Source organism: Myodes glareolus, chromosome 13 (assembly GCF_982192425.1).
Source record: "Myodes glareolus chromosome 13, mMyoGla1.1, whole genome shotgun sequence".
NCBI lineage: Eukaryota > Metazoa > Chordata > Mammalia > Rodentia > Cricetidae > Myodes > Myodes glareolus.
This window is the reverse complement of record NC_142038.1, coordinates 42886393-42904146: the sequence shown is the minus strand read 5'-3', so window position 1 is coordinate 42904146 and position 17754 is coordinate 42886393. Positions and strand designations below refer to the sequence as shown.

Sequence of the window (17754 nt, the reverse complement as noted above, 5' to 3'; positions counted from 1 at the left end):
ATTCCTGGGGAGAAGAGCCTCTCTTTCTCTGAAAGATGGCACTATAACAACCAGTCCTGTGTGGCTCGCATTTCTTGAAGCTTGCTGCTGAGGGTTGCCGAGACCTGGCCTAACTGGATTCCAGGCCATTACCTTTACATCAGACAGTTTGCCACTGGTTTAATTCATCCTTCCCCATGAAACTTTATCTTAACTGGGACTAGTATAGAGGGTGCAGGCCAAGCCCTTCTGGTCCTCTACTGCCCTCTACTGCAACTTGGGCATCATGCCCCAGATAGCATGCTGGCCAGCCAGCATCCTAGGTACCCAAGGCAGGAAGCAGCTTCACTGCAAAGCTGAATCACCCTTCACCGATTGCACATGCCTGTGCCTATTTTATACTCAAATGAAAGAGCTTCCATTCCAATTTCTAGGAGGGCTCACTCGCTATGACTTTTCTGTGCTTTCATGGATTTGTATCTGTGAGTACACTTTCCACAGAATGAGCAGAAATCACAGCGCTTGCCACAAAGGCTAGGCTGCTTGCTAATGCCTAGCTCTACTCACTGGCAATCTAGTCTATTTGCCTCTCTGCGTGTTATGCGTTGCTAAAGCTATGGATGCATTGCCCGGCTACTCCATCCATTAAGACAACCGAGCTTTCCAATGGATCTGTAGCTGTAATTTTCAAACGTGAGATGTTTTCTTTCTTCTTTCATGCTGAGGTCCCGCCAAGGGCATCAACTGAGAGGTAACTATCATACAGATCCTTTTTGCTAGGTAACTAACCCTCTGCTGCTCCTTCCTAAAGCCATTAACCCTCTTGTCCTCTGGAGCTGTCAGACACCTCGGGGGACCTGACCTGAGCGTTCCTTTCCTGAGACCTTGGGTAGCACTGATGGACACACTGACTGCACATCTTGCCAGGTGGTCACAGTGGGAGAGAAGGGGGTGTCCTGGGCCACACAAAGCCCTGGCTCAGAAAGCTCCATTTACCTAGGACAGTGCTTGAGCCAGAATTCCAACACCTATAAATAAAACTTCTGAGACTACTGTAAGCTGATGGCTGGGAACTTTGCTCCGAACCTACGTTTATCATAAGATAATCCAACTGTTTCTGTTTTATGGTTATGGAGAGCCACATGAACGCCCTGTGTGTTCTTCTGTACAGGTTCTGAACTGCTGTGACAAGGGCACGAGGGGAAGTGACATTGTAGTGGAATCAGAGTTCAAAACCTGTGTTCAATGGAAGATTCATTTGAAACTAAAACTTGTTAAAGAACCCCTCTGCCCTCTCTCACGTGCACGTGTGGGGATGAGCATGTTTGCATGTGTGTGGGCATCGTCTTTGACCTGTCCCTATCTCCTGAACACTAGGATCCTAGGCAGGCATCACACTTGTTCGGCATCTGAACTCTGACGTGAACCTGGGTCCTCATTCTTGTGCAGGGCTTTAGCCACTGAGCCTGTTCATGGCCCTACATGGCCAGTCTTTAGTGAGCTCATTCTTGAAACCTGAGTCTGTGTCTGACTTTCTTTCAACCTAGAGAATTACAAGATCAGCAATTAAATTTCTCAAGAAAGTGGTCTAACAATCAAGATTACCTATACTTCAGATATCTCCTGTAACAAGTATCCAAGATCAGTTCTCCCCCAATAGAAGGCTAGAGAACTGTCTTCACTTTCGACCTACTCCAGAGCTATATGCAGGACAGGGAGATGTGTGAGAACAATTAAGCAAGACATTTCCTGCTAACCCAACTCTTAACATTCATTAATTCAACAGAAGACTCTCACAGACAAGCTGAACACTGAATATCTACTCAAACATGGAAATTATAGATTATAAGTACCTGCGAACATCATGGAAAGGGGCACAGGCTTCTGTATTTAAACAGAAGAATATGGTTTGAAAGGGAAAATTATAATCTGTGTGCTGCCAAATAAGACAGCTGCTGCTTAAGCGCAGAGGAAATAAGCCCTTTGTGTTTGCAGCAACTGGCCAAGTGTGGGATTGGGACTGTACTCTCTCCGGGGACATGGGGTTCAGTCTATGGATATAGATCCATGGAAGCAAGAAGTTGGCCCCCTCCAGAGGGAGAGAGAAATATCAAACTGCTTCCAGACATCAAGAGAACAGCGGTCCTTTTGCCTTGGCATTGGACATCCCATTGATCCGTGTGTAGCTCTCGCCACTTGCATGTAAGCCGACTGTCTTATAATGAATGAGATCTAATATTGCGGAGTGGGAGGAATACTGTGCTTCCTGCTGAAGTTCCAGATTTCCCTCTTAGCAGGCCAGTCACTTACACATCTCTCAGTCAAAGTGTTCTCACCTGTGAAAATGGGGTGAATCACCCTTGGCTTTCCATATCTGAAAATCCAGTAAGAATCTAACAACTGCATTCCAGTCTGAGAATGGGCACGTAAGGGGACAGTACATTACAGCCGCTAGAGTTTGGTGACAAGAAACAATAAACAAGCTACCAGGGCCTTCATTCCGGTGTCCTACCCCACCCAGGAAGATCTGACCTCAGGTTCACAATCAAGTGCCTGCCTAGGAGGTGCTATAAATACATCTGCACTTGAGGAATGAGATGAGAGGCCAGCCTCTTGCCATAGAAGAGCTTTTCAAGGACAGGGGTGCAAGGAGAGAGAGTGGGATCTGAAATGAGACCCAGGTAGACCGGGTCTAAGCAGTGGGCCATAGCCCCTCCAGGTAATTCCTGGAAACAGAGACTACTAAAGAAACAGGATAGAACAGGGCAGAGAGACGAGCACCAGGTGGAGAGTAGGCTCATTTGCCGTCTCTATCATTCACAACGTGCCCATGCACATTCGACTTTCCACAGTCTGCAGCCCTGTCTCCCTGGAATGTTCTTTCCACATAGGCATAATAACCTTCCAGCCTTCCTCACAGCTCTGCCTCCTAGGCTAGAGCAGGCTGTGAGCATGAAGCAGCCCTGCCTTATCCAAGCCTCACAGTTCCCCTACTGTGGACCCGTGAGAAGCCCATGGCAGGGGAGTCTCAGGGCAGAGCACCTAATAGTACCTGGTATGGCTGTTGGAGGACAGGCTCTCCCAGGGCTGGACGCTGCAGCCAGCCACAGCGAAGGCTCCCCCGCAGCTGCCATCCAGCTTCATCAGCAGGGCTTTGGCGGCATTCTCCGCGGTCTTCCGGCAGTCGTGAGCCCGCTTGAGCATCTGCGTGATATTCTCATCCCCTGACTGGTCTCCTACAGCACAGAGAAGCCAATGGATTAATCGATGCAGGAAGGAGTCAGGAAGGCCCAGGTTATGCTCCTGTAATTGGTTCTCAGTTACTGAGGATGGGAGTGTAGGGAGGACTGAGGAGGCCTGCAGGCTGGGCGAGTAAGGGAACTGAGAAGGGGTGAGAAGTTTTCCTCTGAGTGGGTGCCATAGTCCTCATGGACAGTGGTGTTGTGGGAATTCATTCAGCCAATAATAGCCTCTTGGATACCGGTCCTCAAGGGCGTGGTCTGAGGTACTATAAGCACAGACAGGAAGCCTGCTCACACCTTGCTCCCTCTTGGCTGGTGGTCGGAATTCGGTTCACAGCTACCATTGCCCAGAGAGACCCACAGTCCTCTACCCCTATTGTGAGTTTTTTTCCCCTAAATAAATAAATACTTGCTTTCTTTTATTCTGGGCCCTTGTGGGCCTCCTTAATTATGCTACACAGTATGATCTCCACATCAGCATTGAGTTAACTTCCCACATTTCTAAGCTGCTGCGTCTCTTCCTACTCAGGCACAAGTGTCCTGTGCAGGGGAGCAAATGGGACAAAACGCCACATTGTTTTGGTGACAAAAACCCACCAACAACACTGTCAGAGTTACATGCAGGGCAACAAGGACACGGCAAGTGGTTCAAGCTGAAATTGGAGCATTTTCTGTATCAATACTATCGTCCTGGCCTGGTCGAGGGGGCTGACTCAGACGGCTCCAGGAGCTGAGCGACAGGGCTAGGCCAGGACACCGGAGTACAGGAAGCATAAAGCCAAGATAATGAAGTTGGTCCCTGCTCAAGGTAGTCACATTCTCGGTGTGGCTTTTAAAACTGTGATGGAAAAGATCGAGCTATGGGGACATTAAAAAGCTCCGTGGGGTTTAGAAGATGACCTTAGTCAAGAACTTGCCATGCAGTCATGAGGACCTGACTTTAAATAATCAGTGACCATGTAAAAGCTGGGTTTAGTGGCGCACATCTGTAATTCCAACACCAGAGACGAGCTGGGGAGGAGAGAGGCAGGTTCAGACATGCTGAATCTCTCCCAGTAAGCCACGACCTCGTGGTGATATACAGATTATTAGAAATGGGTTGAATCAACATGTAAGAGCTAGCCAATAAGAAGTGGGAACTAATGAGCCAGTCCGTGTTTAAAAGAATACAGTTTCCGTGTAATTATTTCGGGTGTAAAGCTAGCCGGGTGGGCGGCAGGAGGTGGCCCACCGTTCCTTCTACACATGGGTGCATGCATTTAAATGGGAGTGGCATTACTTGAAAGGATTAAAAGAACTTGGATGCTTGATCTTGTTGTTACTTGGTGTGTGTGTGTGGGGGGGTAGGCTTTGAGGCTTCAAAGATCCAAACCAGGCCCAGTGTCTCCAGTCTCTCTTCCTTCTCTCCTTCCTCCCCTCTCCCTACACCTGTCTCTTTTATATCAGGATGTATCTCTCAGCTACTGCTGCAGTGCCATGTGTGCCACCACGCTCCCCACCACGATGACAATGACTTTATAGTTTCAGAGATTTAGACAGTCCCAAATCAAATGCTATCTTTCCTCAGAGTTGCCTTGGTTATGGTATCTCCTCACAGCAACAGAACAGTGACTAAGACATTACTCTAAAGAATAAAGGCTTCAGGGGGCTGGAGAGATGGCTCAGTGGTTAAGAGCATTGCCTGCTCTTCCAAAGGTCCTGAGTTCAATTCCCAGCAACCACATGGTGGCTCACAGCCATCTGTAGTAAGGTCTAGTGACCTCTTCTGGCCTTCAGGCATACATGCAGAAAGGATATTGTATACATAATAAATAAATAAATATTTTAAAAAAACATTAAAAAAAAAAAAGAATAAAGGCTTCAGAACAATACAAAAACTGTGGTCGCCAAACAAACCGCTGGCTTGCTATCCTTCCAACACAGATCTGTGCTTTCCTCATGAAACTCTGGATAGCGAACACTAGAAACATAAACGTGGTTGGGCGAAGCGACATTCGGCTCCTTCACCCTTCGTGCCCGCTGCTGAGCCCCAGAGACAAACCCTTCGGTTTCCCAAGGTTCAGTTTGAGAAACACTGGGCTAAACCTTCTGGAATGAACATAATGAGCGCCTGTACAATCAATAACAAACAACGCAACCACAGTAATTGACACCGCGAGTAAATGTCACAAACGTGCTCTTGCTTATGCAGCACGACGGGCGGAGGGACAGACCAACTGCCACTGTCAGCAGCTATGAAAATTAGGCACCGCTTAGCACTGTGGAGAATAATGTGGATAATAATAGGGAGGGCGCTCCTCAGTATGGCGCGGTTCCCATGCTGAGAATAGATCCCACAAACTTGATTTTCAACCATTTTTGCCATGTTTCTTTTCTCAACTAGGAATTTTATATTCACCTCACCAGTTGAACTGTTCTCTGTACTCTGTTCTAAAGCAGGCATGGTATCATCCTCTAGATGCACACAGGAGATGCCTGGGATGAGGGCGACATGAAGGCTTCATTGTTGCAAATGGTCTAAATGTTGATTTGTTTAAGCCCTTTCAACTCCTACCAAGTAACTGTCCTGTGTAGGCTAAATAAAGATGCTTTTTGCTCATGGAATAGGTTAAGACATCTTGTGATACAAACTAGAACATGGTTGATTTTTTTCTCCTTTAATTGATGGTTTTCTTAATACATATTTTTTTAAAAAAAAAACTTGACAGTAAGCCAAGATCATTTTAGGATCTGTTTCATGTGAGGAGTAAAATTTTATGGTTCAGTTAAAAGACCCTGAAAAAAATGAGGTTTCTAATGGAAATGTTGGCAGAGTTTCTGCTTCTGGGCTGGGCCAGGCAGTGGGGATGGGACCAGAGGGTGGAGTGGAGGAATGAAGGGTGGCCACCAATCCCAAGGATAAATGCTCTCTTGTTAGAAAGCCTGGGAATAAGAAAGGACAGTACTGCTTAGCTTCTTCTCATCCTCAGGTTTGATGCTGATCCCCGAGGGCATCAAAACCAAGGGAGGAAAATCCCAACTGTCCTTATAAATGTGGCGCTAGAGAGGTGGCAGGGATGGGAGTTCACTCAGAAGGAGTCTGGGGAGTAGCCTCCACGGTAGTGTGTCCTGGAGAGAGAAGGCCAAAAGGAAGCACACAGCCTTAACAACTGTCCATCAATTTCCCTCTCCCCTCTTCTAGCTTCCAGCTCAGAGTAACTTCCTGACAGCCTGGGGGCCATACATGGGGACACCTGGCCTGCCCTTAGAGCCTACCTTGGAAGATTTGGGGAACACTGGCTCATTTGAGTTTATTGTCTTGTCATTACGTCTCCCAAAAGGGTGCTCCTACAAAGCATAGGTGAGTTTGTGTCCAGGGCAAGCTTCCTTCCTCTCTGGCATTGTACTGTGTGGTCCCCTCACACCAGGGCAGGCCCTGCACTGTCACTGGCTGAGCTTTAGTGACACCGTGAAGAAGCCTACATGCCCTTTCTCCTTACTGCATGTGCCGGTCCTTTTCACAGCACTGTGATCCCCACTCCCTCCGCTCCTACCGTCAGCTCAGGAGAATCCATTTCCTAAGAGAGCTTGTTTGTTTTAACTTGTCTGTGATCCTGTTTCCACTCCAGTTCTTGCTTCATTCAACGTAAACAATTTACCCACTCAGTCATGAGGGAAAATGGAAAACACACTTGACAAGCAGATTTCGTGTTCCTGGGAGACAATGCCAGCAGCCATGCAGACAAGATGGGAAGTAGTACAGAGGGAACTCGGAGGACACTTACCAGGGGAGGAGCCCACGCCAGCTGCCCGGAATTGCCCCAGGATGAGGCTCTGCTCGCTCTCAGCCAGTGCCAGTAGGAGTTCATAGGCTTCTATGCACTGTTCACTGCAACAGAAGCACAGCATGGCGTCAGCTCTGGCAAGGAAAGGTGACCATCTTCCACACTGCGCCATTGCAGCAGGGTGCCTGCCTCAGCCTCCCCACCCACACAGTGAGGAACAGTCCACATACAAGTGCTCCCTGGATACACTAGGCGCTTGCTGTTATGTCAACCCCTTTAAGAAAAAATAAAAATAAAAACGGAAAAAAATGCAAGTTCTAGAAAAATCATAAAACGCAATAAAAAAGGGAGGGTCAAGTTGGTTGTCCTTTTGATGACCAGTTGAAAGACACACATGACACACCTATGGTACTTCGTCTCCACAGTAACCTCTCTTGAGCCTGCATCCCTGAATGTATATTTTTCTTCTGGCTCCTGGACTCCAGCAGGGTTGGTCTCTGTAACTTATGGAAATGATGGTGTGCCGTAGCCAGCACTAGGCTCTCAAAACACCATGACTTCCATCTTGATCAAACAGTCCCACTTCCCTTTCTCTCTCAGGTATTTTTCTCTGATGGACAGTCACCCCCCCCACACACACCGTATTGGGCCTCCCTATGGAGATAGTCAGGTGGGGTAGAACTAATACTTTTAGCCTGCAGCCAGGGGTAACTGAGGCCTTTGAACAGACCGAGTCAGCTTGAAAGGAGGTCCTAGCAACCCAGGCAAACTTTCAGAAATCGTAGCCCTCATGGTCACATGACCTTCGGAACTGGCCAGGAGGCCAAAGGCTTGCCACAGCTAGCTAAGTCACTTACAGATGCCTGACCCTCATAACTGTCACACAACCCTCAGTAGTTATTAAAACTCCCTTTACGGAGATAATCATTTTTACCTATATGTGTACTGTACAGTAGACAATGGCTATATGATGTGGGATTCCCCTTTGTATGCTATGAATATGTTTTATTGCCATTGGTTAATAAGGAAGCTGCTTTCAGTCAATAGCTTAACAGAGTAAAGCCAGGCAGAAAATTCAACAGAGATGGAGAGAGAGTAGGCAGTGTCAGGGAGACAGCACGTAGTTGCCAGAGAAGAAAGATACTAGCTGGTAGCCAGAACCTTGCCAGTATGCCACGAGCCTCATGGTAAAATATAAAACAGTAGAAATGGGTTAATTTAAGTTATGAGTGCTAGCTAGAAAAATGCTTAAGTGATTGACCAAGCCGTGTTTTAATTAATACAGTTTATGTGTGGTTGTTTTGGGTCTGGATGGCTGGGAAATGAATAAGCAGCCTCCACCAACAGCTATATGTGGCTATTTTAAGTTAAATCAAAGGGAAAGATCCTAACAACCTTTCAGTGGCTATATTTTACATGTGCGGTCATCATGTGGTTGCCAGTTACCACGGTACTGAGCACAAACAGAAAACGGCCATATCACCCCAGAAAGTGCAAATACAGACTTCTACATAAGCCTCATGAAATGCGGTTAGGTTGTATATAGAGTCTGAGCTTAGATGTTCAAGAGAAGGAAATGTCATTCTTCTCCATGCCCGTCATCCACTGAGTATACGTGAACAGCCTCTTTGCTAGACATGACAGTCATTCTTCTCCATGCCCGTCATCCACTGAGTATACGTGAACAGCCTCTTTGCTAGACATGACAGGGCACAATCCTATCTCCCAAGGCAGGAGGATTGTGAGTCTGAGGCAAGATACTGTCTCACACATACACACACACACACACGCACACACTCACAGAGCGGTCCCTTTCCGCTGTGCCGCAATACACACAGACCTATGCCTGGACAGGAGGCAGACAGAACACACAGGCCCACAGCAAGGCTTCTTGACAAGTTTCTCTAAGCTGAACAAGGGAAATACTGCTTTATCGCCATTCAGCTGGGGCCCCATCTGGTTTTGATTGTTTTCACGTTCCTCGCCCTTCCCCAGGAGTTAAAGAAGAGGGTCAGCACACCAGTTGGCAATGCTGGCAGTGCCCTACAAAGGCACTCGGGGGAAGGCGCCAGGCTAGTTCATCCTTTAGGATGTGCTTGTGTGCCGCCCTCTAAGACCAAAGGCGGAGGGTGGTCCATATTGAAGGCTGTTGAATCCATTTTCAAGGCTGTTGAGAGCTCGTGGTTTGCTTGGGAACCTGAAAACCAGTATGACCGCTCTCCTGTTTTGGTCTCACTATGGTGGCTGGTTTTGTTTTTGAAGTGACAACAGCTTCTTAGGACTATAGTGACATTGTCTTACACAAACAACATAGGTAAAAGGTGCCAAGAATAAGATACCATCGTCTACTCTGACTTTGGCAACCAGCTTATGAGGTAACACTAACACACTTTAGAAGACAGCAGCAAACAGTTTCACAGCCTTAAAAAGGGAGAGATTTAAACATGATACATTGAGCCAGGGAAACTGATCAGGGAGGAAAGGCACTTCCCACCAAGCCTGACAACCTTTGATCTGGGACCCAGGGAGTGGAACTGCTTCTACAAACTGTCCTCTGACCTCCCCACGTGTGTAACGGTGCAAAACCCATCACCCTGTCCTCTGACCTCCCCACGTGTGCCAAGGTGCAAAACCTATCAACCAAGTAGATAAATATGTGTAATTTTCAATAAACTAAAAAACAAGCAAACAAACAAATAATATCAAAACCAGCGAGAAAGGAAAAAGTGTTATTATTCATAAATAATTAACTGTAAGCTTTTAAACTCACTTTTCTTCCTTTCTTTTCTTCTTCTTCTTCGAGACAGAGTCTCACTATGTAGCTCTGGCTATCCTAGAATTTGCTATGGAGACTTGCCTCTGCCACTAAGTGCTGAGATAAAAAGTGTGTGCCTGCTAAGCCTTTAACAAACTGGCTTATTTTTAAAGGAAACCAATGGGTGGCATGCCTGAAGAGCTATGAGGATACTCGTGTCTTCTGGGAACTATAATTCCTGCTTCAGGAGCTTTATCCCAAGGAAATTATTCAAAAGACTAAAGATCTTACCTGTATTAGGCTATTTACTGTTGAATTATCTTAATGCCTGATGTCTTCAAAGGTCTTTTAGAAAAATGAGCAAAGTTAAAGGCATACAATCTGCAGGGGATTCAGCCATCCACAACCAATGTAGACTATTAGGAGTATTTAAAAACTAGGCCAGGCATGTGTGAGACCTTCACAGGTTAAAGCCAGGCAGACTCTCAGCACTGAAAGCAGAAGTGGACATGGGCTTCACACCCCTAACCAAGAAAGCTATCAGCAACTGATACCCCCTGTAAAGGGAAAATCAGTTTCTCTAAAGGAGTGTCACTGGGTCGGTATATCAGCCTCACTCCAGGGCAGCCACCATGCCCCCGGATTCTTACCTTCTACCATGTGGGTTCCAAGGCCGGAACTCAGGTAGGTAGGTTTGTAGCAAGTGCCTTTACTCACTAAAGCCAACTCCCTGACCCCCAAACACTGGTATTTTGAGTGCTATTACTCAAATGAGTTCATCTTTAGTCCAATGGCTAGTAGCGACATACCAAACACTACTAACATATTTATTATCCGGTTCTCCTCGTTGTCGAGAGGCACGAATTGCTTTTCAATATAAACCACACTAATATTTGCAAGTCCAAGCCTCTATTTATGACTTTAAAAAAATATGACTTATACTTTTATGCTCAGGTTTGCTACAGATGTGTATACGACCAAGTAGCTGCAGAAAAGTAAGATGGCTCGGCAGATGAAAGCACTTTAGCCAAGCCTGATGACCCGGGTTCGAAACCCGGAACCCACATGGTGGAAAGAGAGAACAGATTCGCATGCCCTCTTCTGACTTTTATCCATGCACCGTGGCATGTATGTTACTCGCGCATGCATGCACACAGTAAATCAAGAAATAAATTAATAAGCAAATATATGTTTAAAAAACTAAACCAAAGACCACCCAGGATGTCTTCCTTCCGCGCGCTGGCTTTCCTACCTGTACTGCAAGGCCAGCCTCAGCGCTGTGGCGTTGGATTCATATTTTCCCACCAACATGCTCATCCTCTCGGCATTGCTTTTGCATTCCTCCAGGGTTATGGTGAGGAGATCATTTTGGGATTTGAGGTGCTCAATGCGGCTACAAAGAAAAAGACATTGGTTTCACGCAGCAGGCCTGTGATCGGACATGTTCCTCGTTTCACTGGCAAGGAGGCCAGACAGTCATGTGAAGAAGACATGGCAGGGGGAGGGTCAGCAGATACAGTGCTTGCCATGCGAGCATGAGGGCCTGTGTAGACCCTGCACAGGCATGGCGGTGTGTGTCAATAAGTCTAGTGATGGCGGGATGGGGGGGAGCAAAGTCAAGCAGCTTCCCAGAGATTGCTGGCCAGCCAGCCTAGTCAATTGGTGAACTCGGGGTTTGCTGAGAGGTCCCCATCTCAAAAACTCGGGTGAAGAAGAATAAAGGAAGACACCGAACACCGTCTGGCTTCTACACACATGCACAGGTGAGTGCACACACAAATGCATACACATAACACAGACAAACACAGAGGCATATATATGGATATAAAACACATGGGTGATGTGGGAGGCTGGAGACACAGCCCAGTCAAGTGAAACGCTTGTGGCGAAAGCATGAAGGGCTGAGTTCACTCCCCAGCACCCACTAAAAAGCCAGGCAAAGTGGCGTCGTCTGTAACCCCAGCCCTGGGGAGGTGAAGACGGGGATCTATGGAGTTTGCTCACCAGACAGCCTAACCGAACTGGCAAGCTCGCTCCAGGTTCACGTAAGAGACGCTGCCTCATGAAGAGAAGGTGGAAGAGCGATTGAGAAAGATGCTTGGGTGTTTATCTTTTCCTCCACAGACACACATGTGCATGAACTTGTATACACACCACACACAGTACACACACGCAAAGGTGACATGGCAAAACAAAACCATTGAGAAGATCCCCCGCCGGTCTGCCCTCGCCGTCCATCTGCCCTTGCAGCTACCCCTGCCTGCTTTGAGGAATTTCCGTTGCGACTATAGTCCAAACCAGGTCAAACTGTTCCCAGGCCAGCATAATCACTCTGAGGTCAGATATCTGTGGTCAGATACCTGGAGGTCAGCCTTCGGCCGACAGGAAGACAAAAGGGAGCAGGAAGCCCAGAGTGTGCTGAAATGAGCCTTAACTGATTCCCATGTATTCAAGATGAATAGACAACCCTGTCCCTGACCTGACCTCATCGCCTTATCTGAAATAACCACTGAGAATACATCCGCTTCTCTAAGCCCGCTTCTTGCTATATAATCAGCCCCGAATTTAGCCCGGCACGCTCAGCCACCCTAAAGCTGCAGCGTCCACGGGCGCTCGTGTAAACAATAAAAAAATACCTCTTGCTTTTGCATCCAGTGCAGACTAGTCTTGGTTCTTGGGCGTCAGGGTCCCTGAGGGGAAGACACCCGAATCAGGGGGTCTTTCACCATCATTAAATTCAGTGTGGATCAAAAATAAAATTAAGGGTTGAGGGTGGTGGTGCCCATCTTTAATCCATGTACCCAAGAGGTAGGTGAATCTCTATGGGCTCAAGGCCAACTGCTCTATGTAATGAGTTTCAGGACAGCATGGCTATGTAGAGAGACTCTGACTCAAAAATCAAAAGACGACAACAACGACAAATTAGACTGGTACACAGTCTCATTTCACCTCGCCCTGTGTCTGTACGCATTATTTGGGAACTGCCTGGTGGGAAAGAAAAGAGTGTCTATTGGGGCCCATGACCACAACCAAAGGGCCTTCTAGAGTGATGTCTAGCAATGCCAGTGATGGGTACAATCAGCAGGAAGAACTTTAAGGTTTATGTCAGAACTGTGTACATCAAGCAATGAGTTTGAGAAAAAGTCAGAAAAACAAATGTAAATCTTGCAGCGACTCCATTTCCTGTCCTAAGACATCTGGGTAAGGTCACTCATTTTCCACAAAACCCACTCTTCCATAGTAGCAAGTCTTCAAGAGACTTGGGGTTTACCTCCGAAAGTGCAGGAGTGTGATGGGTTGTGGAAGCCACTGGCCTTGAGCATAAATTTTAGGGCAGCATGGAGTTGCCTATAGGGGACATCTCTGCTGGGAGAGCAATGAAGACTCTATGTGCCATAGTGGGGGAGGTATCAGAAACACAAGCCCTTCTAGTTTTCTTCCTTTGGCTTCTTTCAGTGGTCCCCACTCTCTCATTTACAATTTAGAAAGTGTCGTGGTCCCTGCTAATTAGAAGACATTTACTCCAATGCTGACCTCCTTGTGACTGAGAGGAAACTGTCCCTGCCTGAAATGCCTTCCTTGCTCAGGTCAGGACACCCTGCTGGGATTCTGAAAGTAAAGGCTGTGAGGTTGGTATTTCCTTGGGGCTGAGGCTTGGGGATCCCATCTTCTGCCAATGCTCCCCTTAGGGGTGGTTCTAGCCAACCCGTGACTCCTGGAGGCATTTCTGTTTCCATGGCGTCCCATTTTTTCTAGCACGCACCTCCCTCTGAGTACCAGTCCCACACATCAGCTGCCTCCTGGCATTCCCATTTTTTGGGGGGGGGGCACACACTGCCTGCAGTTTAACACTGAAGGGGTTGCTTATTTTTCTTCAATCTTCTCTCCATCACCTTCCCCATATTGGAAGTCACCACTGCTATTCATCTACTATCACGAGCTAGCACGGGAGCATTCCTGAGACTCTTTCTTCTAGCCAGAAGAAGATGGCTGAGGCTTCTCATATTCTGAACGCATTATGTTCTGTGCCTCCTGGCCCGTCCTAGCCATCTCTCTCGGTTCCTACTCTTGCTATCCTTTACCTCTAGGCTCCAGAAGGCAGAACACATTGTGATCTTCCTGTTAAAAAGAACGCTTTCCAACTATATTTAGGCTAAAGAGTAAAATCTGCTATAGAATCCGAATCTGCCTCCATGTCAGGCGCTGTCTGGTGCCCCCTTGTTTCCTGCACACACCTGGTCTGTATTAATCCCACTCTTTGTAGGGTTCCTCCTTTACATCTCCTTTGTCCAGCCCAGAGGTTATGACTCTTCCAGCCTGGCATGGTTGCTCTTTTGTCCTTAAAACCTCAAGACATCTTTAAAGACACCTTACCAGTGCACATGTAAGGGGCATAGCTCAGTGGTAAAATGGTTGGAAAACTTGTACAAGATTCTGACTTTAACCTCCAGCACCCAAAGTGACAAGAGTAACAGAGAAATAACTGTTGATTCTTTCGGGGTCCCAGAGACATCTTTTTTTTGGGGGGGGGGGTTCTTCTGCTGTGTTGCATCTATATTTCCTAACAGAATATAAGCCTCATGAGGTTAGGGGCCTTCTCTGTTTTGATTTGCTTTTCATGTCACACACCCTAGTACACAGGAGGTGCTTAACACGGATGTGTAACATGTGTAAGCACAGGTTTGAGTAAGTATGTTCCCCTACTCCAAGGAAATCTGAATCAAAGGCTATATTTTAAAAAAAATAGTATTAGGACTTTAATGTTGAGACAATCAAATACCAGTCATTAGGACAGTATTTCTAGGAAGCTCCAGGTGCCAGGACAACGGGCGAGGGCAAAGGGCAGGGTCTGGAATGCTGCCTTTGTTAAATAACTGCTCTGGGTTTCATCGCTTCACTTTCAACTTCAAAGCCTTCATTTTCTTCATTTGCAAGAGACTAGCTTTATCCTCACAAGTTGAACATTAAGAGGTTTTCTGTGAGCACCCATTGTGCTGCTGAACGCATAACCTGAGCTTCAAGGACTAAATAGTACCAATTCTTTGTTCTCTCCTGGGAGTGTATTACTGAGAAGAAAGGTGCCTCCCCCAAGTTCAGGAACAAAGCAGACCTTTGAAATCCCAGAGAAGAGATCTTCAGCCAAGGCTGAAGGCTTGTGAAGGCTGTTGTGGGCACAGGGCCCCCTGAAGGCTTGTGGGCATCGGCCCCGAAGGCATATGACTTCATTCAATCACAAAGGACATATCTCATTCAGGCCTAAGCACTTCCAGGCCAGTAGAGAAAAGTGCTTCTGCCTTGTTTCTAGATGATCATCAGGATTGGCATTGTAAAGGACTTTGGATTTAATGTAGAAATCTTTTAATTTCAAGATATAAAATTGATGGGGCTAGAGAGATGGTTCAGCAGTTAAAAGCACATACTGATCTAACAGAGGATCCAAGTTTGACTCCTAGCACCTGTAACTCTAGCTCCCCAGGAAGATCTGATACCTCTGACCTCCACAGGTCCCTTGTACTCACAAGTTCATATGCACACAGACATAGACACGTGTACATTAATTCAAGAAAATAATCTTTCAAATGACCTAGATCACCACATTTCCTTTGTTCTCCAGAACTAAAACAGTTTCATATCAGGGAGGAGTGACAAGCTAGTTTGAGTTATTCCATTTTGCCACACACAAGAGGAAGGGAATTCGGCAATGGTAGATGGGAATTAATGTCCACATTCCTTCTTGATTAGCTCATGAGCCTTCCAAGCTCTTCCTGTGCTCACTAAAGATTGTTAAGTCAAGGCAGCCACATCATTCCTGGAGACAGGCCATTCTGCTCTCATGGCATAGAGTCTGAGTCAGGGAGGTTCGCGGGTTTGGCTATGGTACTTCTTAGCCTTTGAAGTAGCTGCCTCATTTCTGAGATTACACTCAAGCTTGTCTTTGCCAAGAGGCAGGGGTGAATACTACAGCTGTCTATAGCAAGAGAATCGGGAAGAATCTATGAAGCTATTAAATGGTAAACTCCAAATCCAGTTAGGATAGGATGTAGGGACATCCTATTTATGTTTGAGCATAAAGAAAATCAGCAGAGAATTGCTCAGAGAAAGCAAAGAATTAGACCAACATGTGGAGCCAATGCCAAAAATGGTTCCAGCACACTGCCTTTGCTCCTTCTGGCAAACATAAGCAGCCCCAGACCCTGACTCAACATTCCAGGACTTCCCACTGAGACTCCCTGCAGCACAGGCCTGTATACTTGGCAGCCATCTATGACCTACTGGACATTCTCTATGGATTGCTCACAGGGCTCACTAAGAACTTGTGTTCAGAGTGAAACGAGAAGGTGGCGCCCCTTGTTCCTAAATTATTAAAGATTAAGAATAGTAACAGCAGAGCCAGGCATTATGTATCTGTGGAACCTTCCTAAGCGAGGCCCCGTGTGAACATGTGTCCCAATGTTATGAAGTTGACCCTGACTGCCACCCCACCCCCAATGAAATATATCAGATTGTGCTCACCTATTCAGCCGTTCTGTTTCCACCTCAAACTCTCGAATCTTGCTTTCAGAGATGGCAGATCCGTGTGAGTAGAGTGTTTGGAAAATTTCCTGGATGTTGGAGCAGTCCTGAAGAGAGTGGGCCAGGTGTTCTGCCACGCTGCTGGAAACCTGTGCAAGATGAACATAGTTGCCTGCAGAGATGCCAGGTCAGAAACACTGGTCCTCAGGCACAACTTACACATACAACAACATAAAGGCAAGGATCTTTAAGAATTTGGCACCAGGAGATGGTTACTCCTCTGAGTCTTGTGGGTCTCAGCTGGTGGAATTTGAGTATTAAAAGACAAGTGTGAACTTATTATAGGAAACACAATAGGCTCAGAGCTGCACCTCCTAAGTAAGTGACGCTGGGGATCAACAAGCAAGGGGAGATGAGTTCTCTTAGAGTCTTGAAAATCCTGCAAGTTAGATACAGCCTGGGCTTCCTTCTCTTACCCTAGACTCCTGACACACCATAGTCTCTGGTGACTATGGGCCGAAAGAGAGGCTCTTCCCTTTATCCTCACAGTTTGGTTTTGACATAGAATCTGAATGCACGCGATATTTGCTCCATGTAAAACTTCAAATTAGGAAATGAAAGTGAGTGTTTGGGTTTTTGTTTTGTTTTGTTTTGTTTTCTGTTCTCTCCTCTTGGCCTAAGATCAAACAGCCAGTTCTCCCAGCTTCACCATATTCCTTAAAGAACTGGAACTCTTCCCTTGTCAGCACCCCGGCCATCAGTCTTACTCCCTGGAGGTTACAGGCTCTACCCATGAAGACGCGCATAGTGGGCAGGCAGGTCCTGTCCATTCTCTGCTAACTTTGGGCCACACTTCAAAGACAGCATCCGCCCTCTATGGACAGTGTGTTCCCTTCCAGATGTATGCGCAGAGACAAAGTTCTTTGGGAGTCTTGCAACTCCCTGAGTCTCTGTGGAGCAAGGTGATATGAAGCAGATACTCCAAGACATTCACTGGCATCATCAGGAACTAAATGTATGTTATCTCTTTCTTGGAAGATTTCACATGTGTGGGAGTTGGCGGGCAGGGATAGGAAGAGATTATCTCCCTTAAAACTGAAGTAGCAACTCACCATTGAGAGACTTACCGCATTTCACTTTGCCCCGATTTATTATATAATTAACTGATAAACTGGAAGTGAAAAACAGTATTTCTATCCTCGAGGAGCCGTGGTCTACGTGGCTGTACTGGGTTCTTTCTATCCTTACCCCTTGCCGACACTCACCCCAATGCTACTGATTTCTGACCCCAGGACTGGCCGATCAGATGACGATTCAGATCTTGTCTTTGATAGCTTTACTCTCTCAGCAATCTTAAAAGAAAATAAAAATATTGGAAAGTCCACATCACTGCCCCACATAAGTTCGGTCCATGCTTACACAACTGTTACCATATCAACTACAGTAATTCAGCAAAATACTTCAAAACAATTCATTGGTTCAACCTTGCAGCCATAAACTT

At 46.6% G+C, this 17754-nt stretch overlaps 1 protein-coding gene across 3 annotated transcripts in view; it reads right to left on the bottom strand.

Moving 5' to 3' along the window:
• Mcc (MCC regulator of Wnt signaling pathway) overlaps positions 1-17754 on the bottom strand; it is a 378705-nt gene that overhangs the window by 28184 nt on the left and 332767 nt on the right. For all 3 annotated transcript variants that reach the window (XM_087896076.1, XM_087896075.1, XM_087896074.1), the window contains 5 exons: positions 17519-17605; positions 16254-16402; positions 10993-11133; positions 6986-7089; positions 3032-3215 (listed from right to left, as the gene is read on the bottom strand). In XM_087896076.1, the coding sequence (XP_087752202.1) occupies positions 3032-3215; positions 6986-7089; positions 10993-11133; positions 16254-16402; positions 17519-17605 (665 nt within the window). The remainder of the gene's footprint in view (positions 1-3031; positions 3216-6985; positions 7090-10992; positions 11134-16253; positions 16403-17518; positions 17606-17754) is intronic.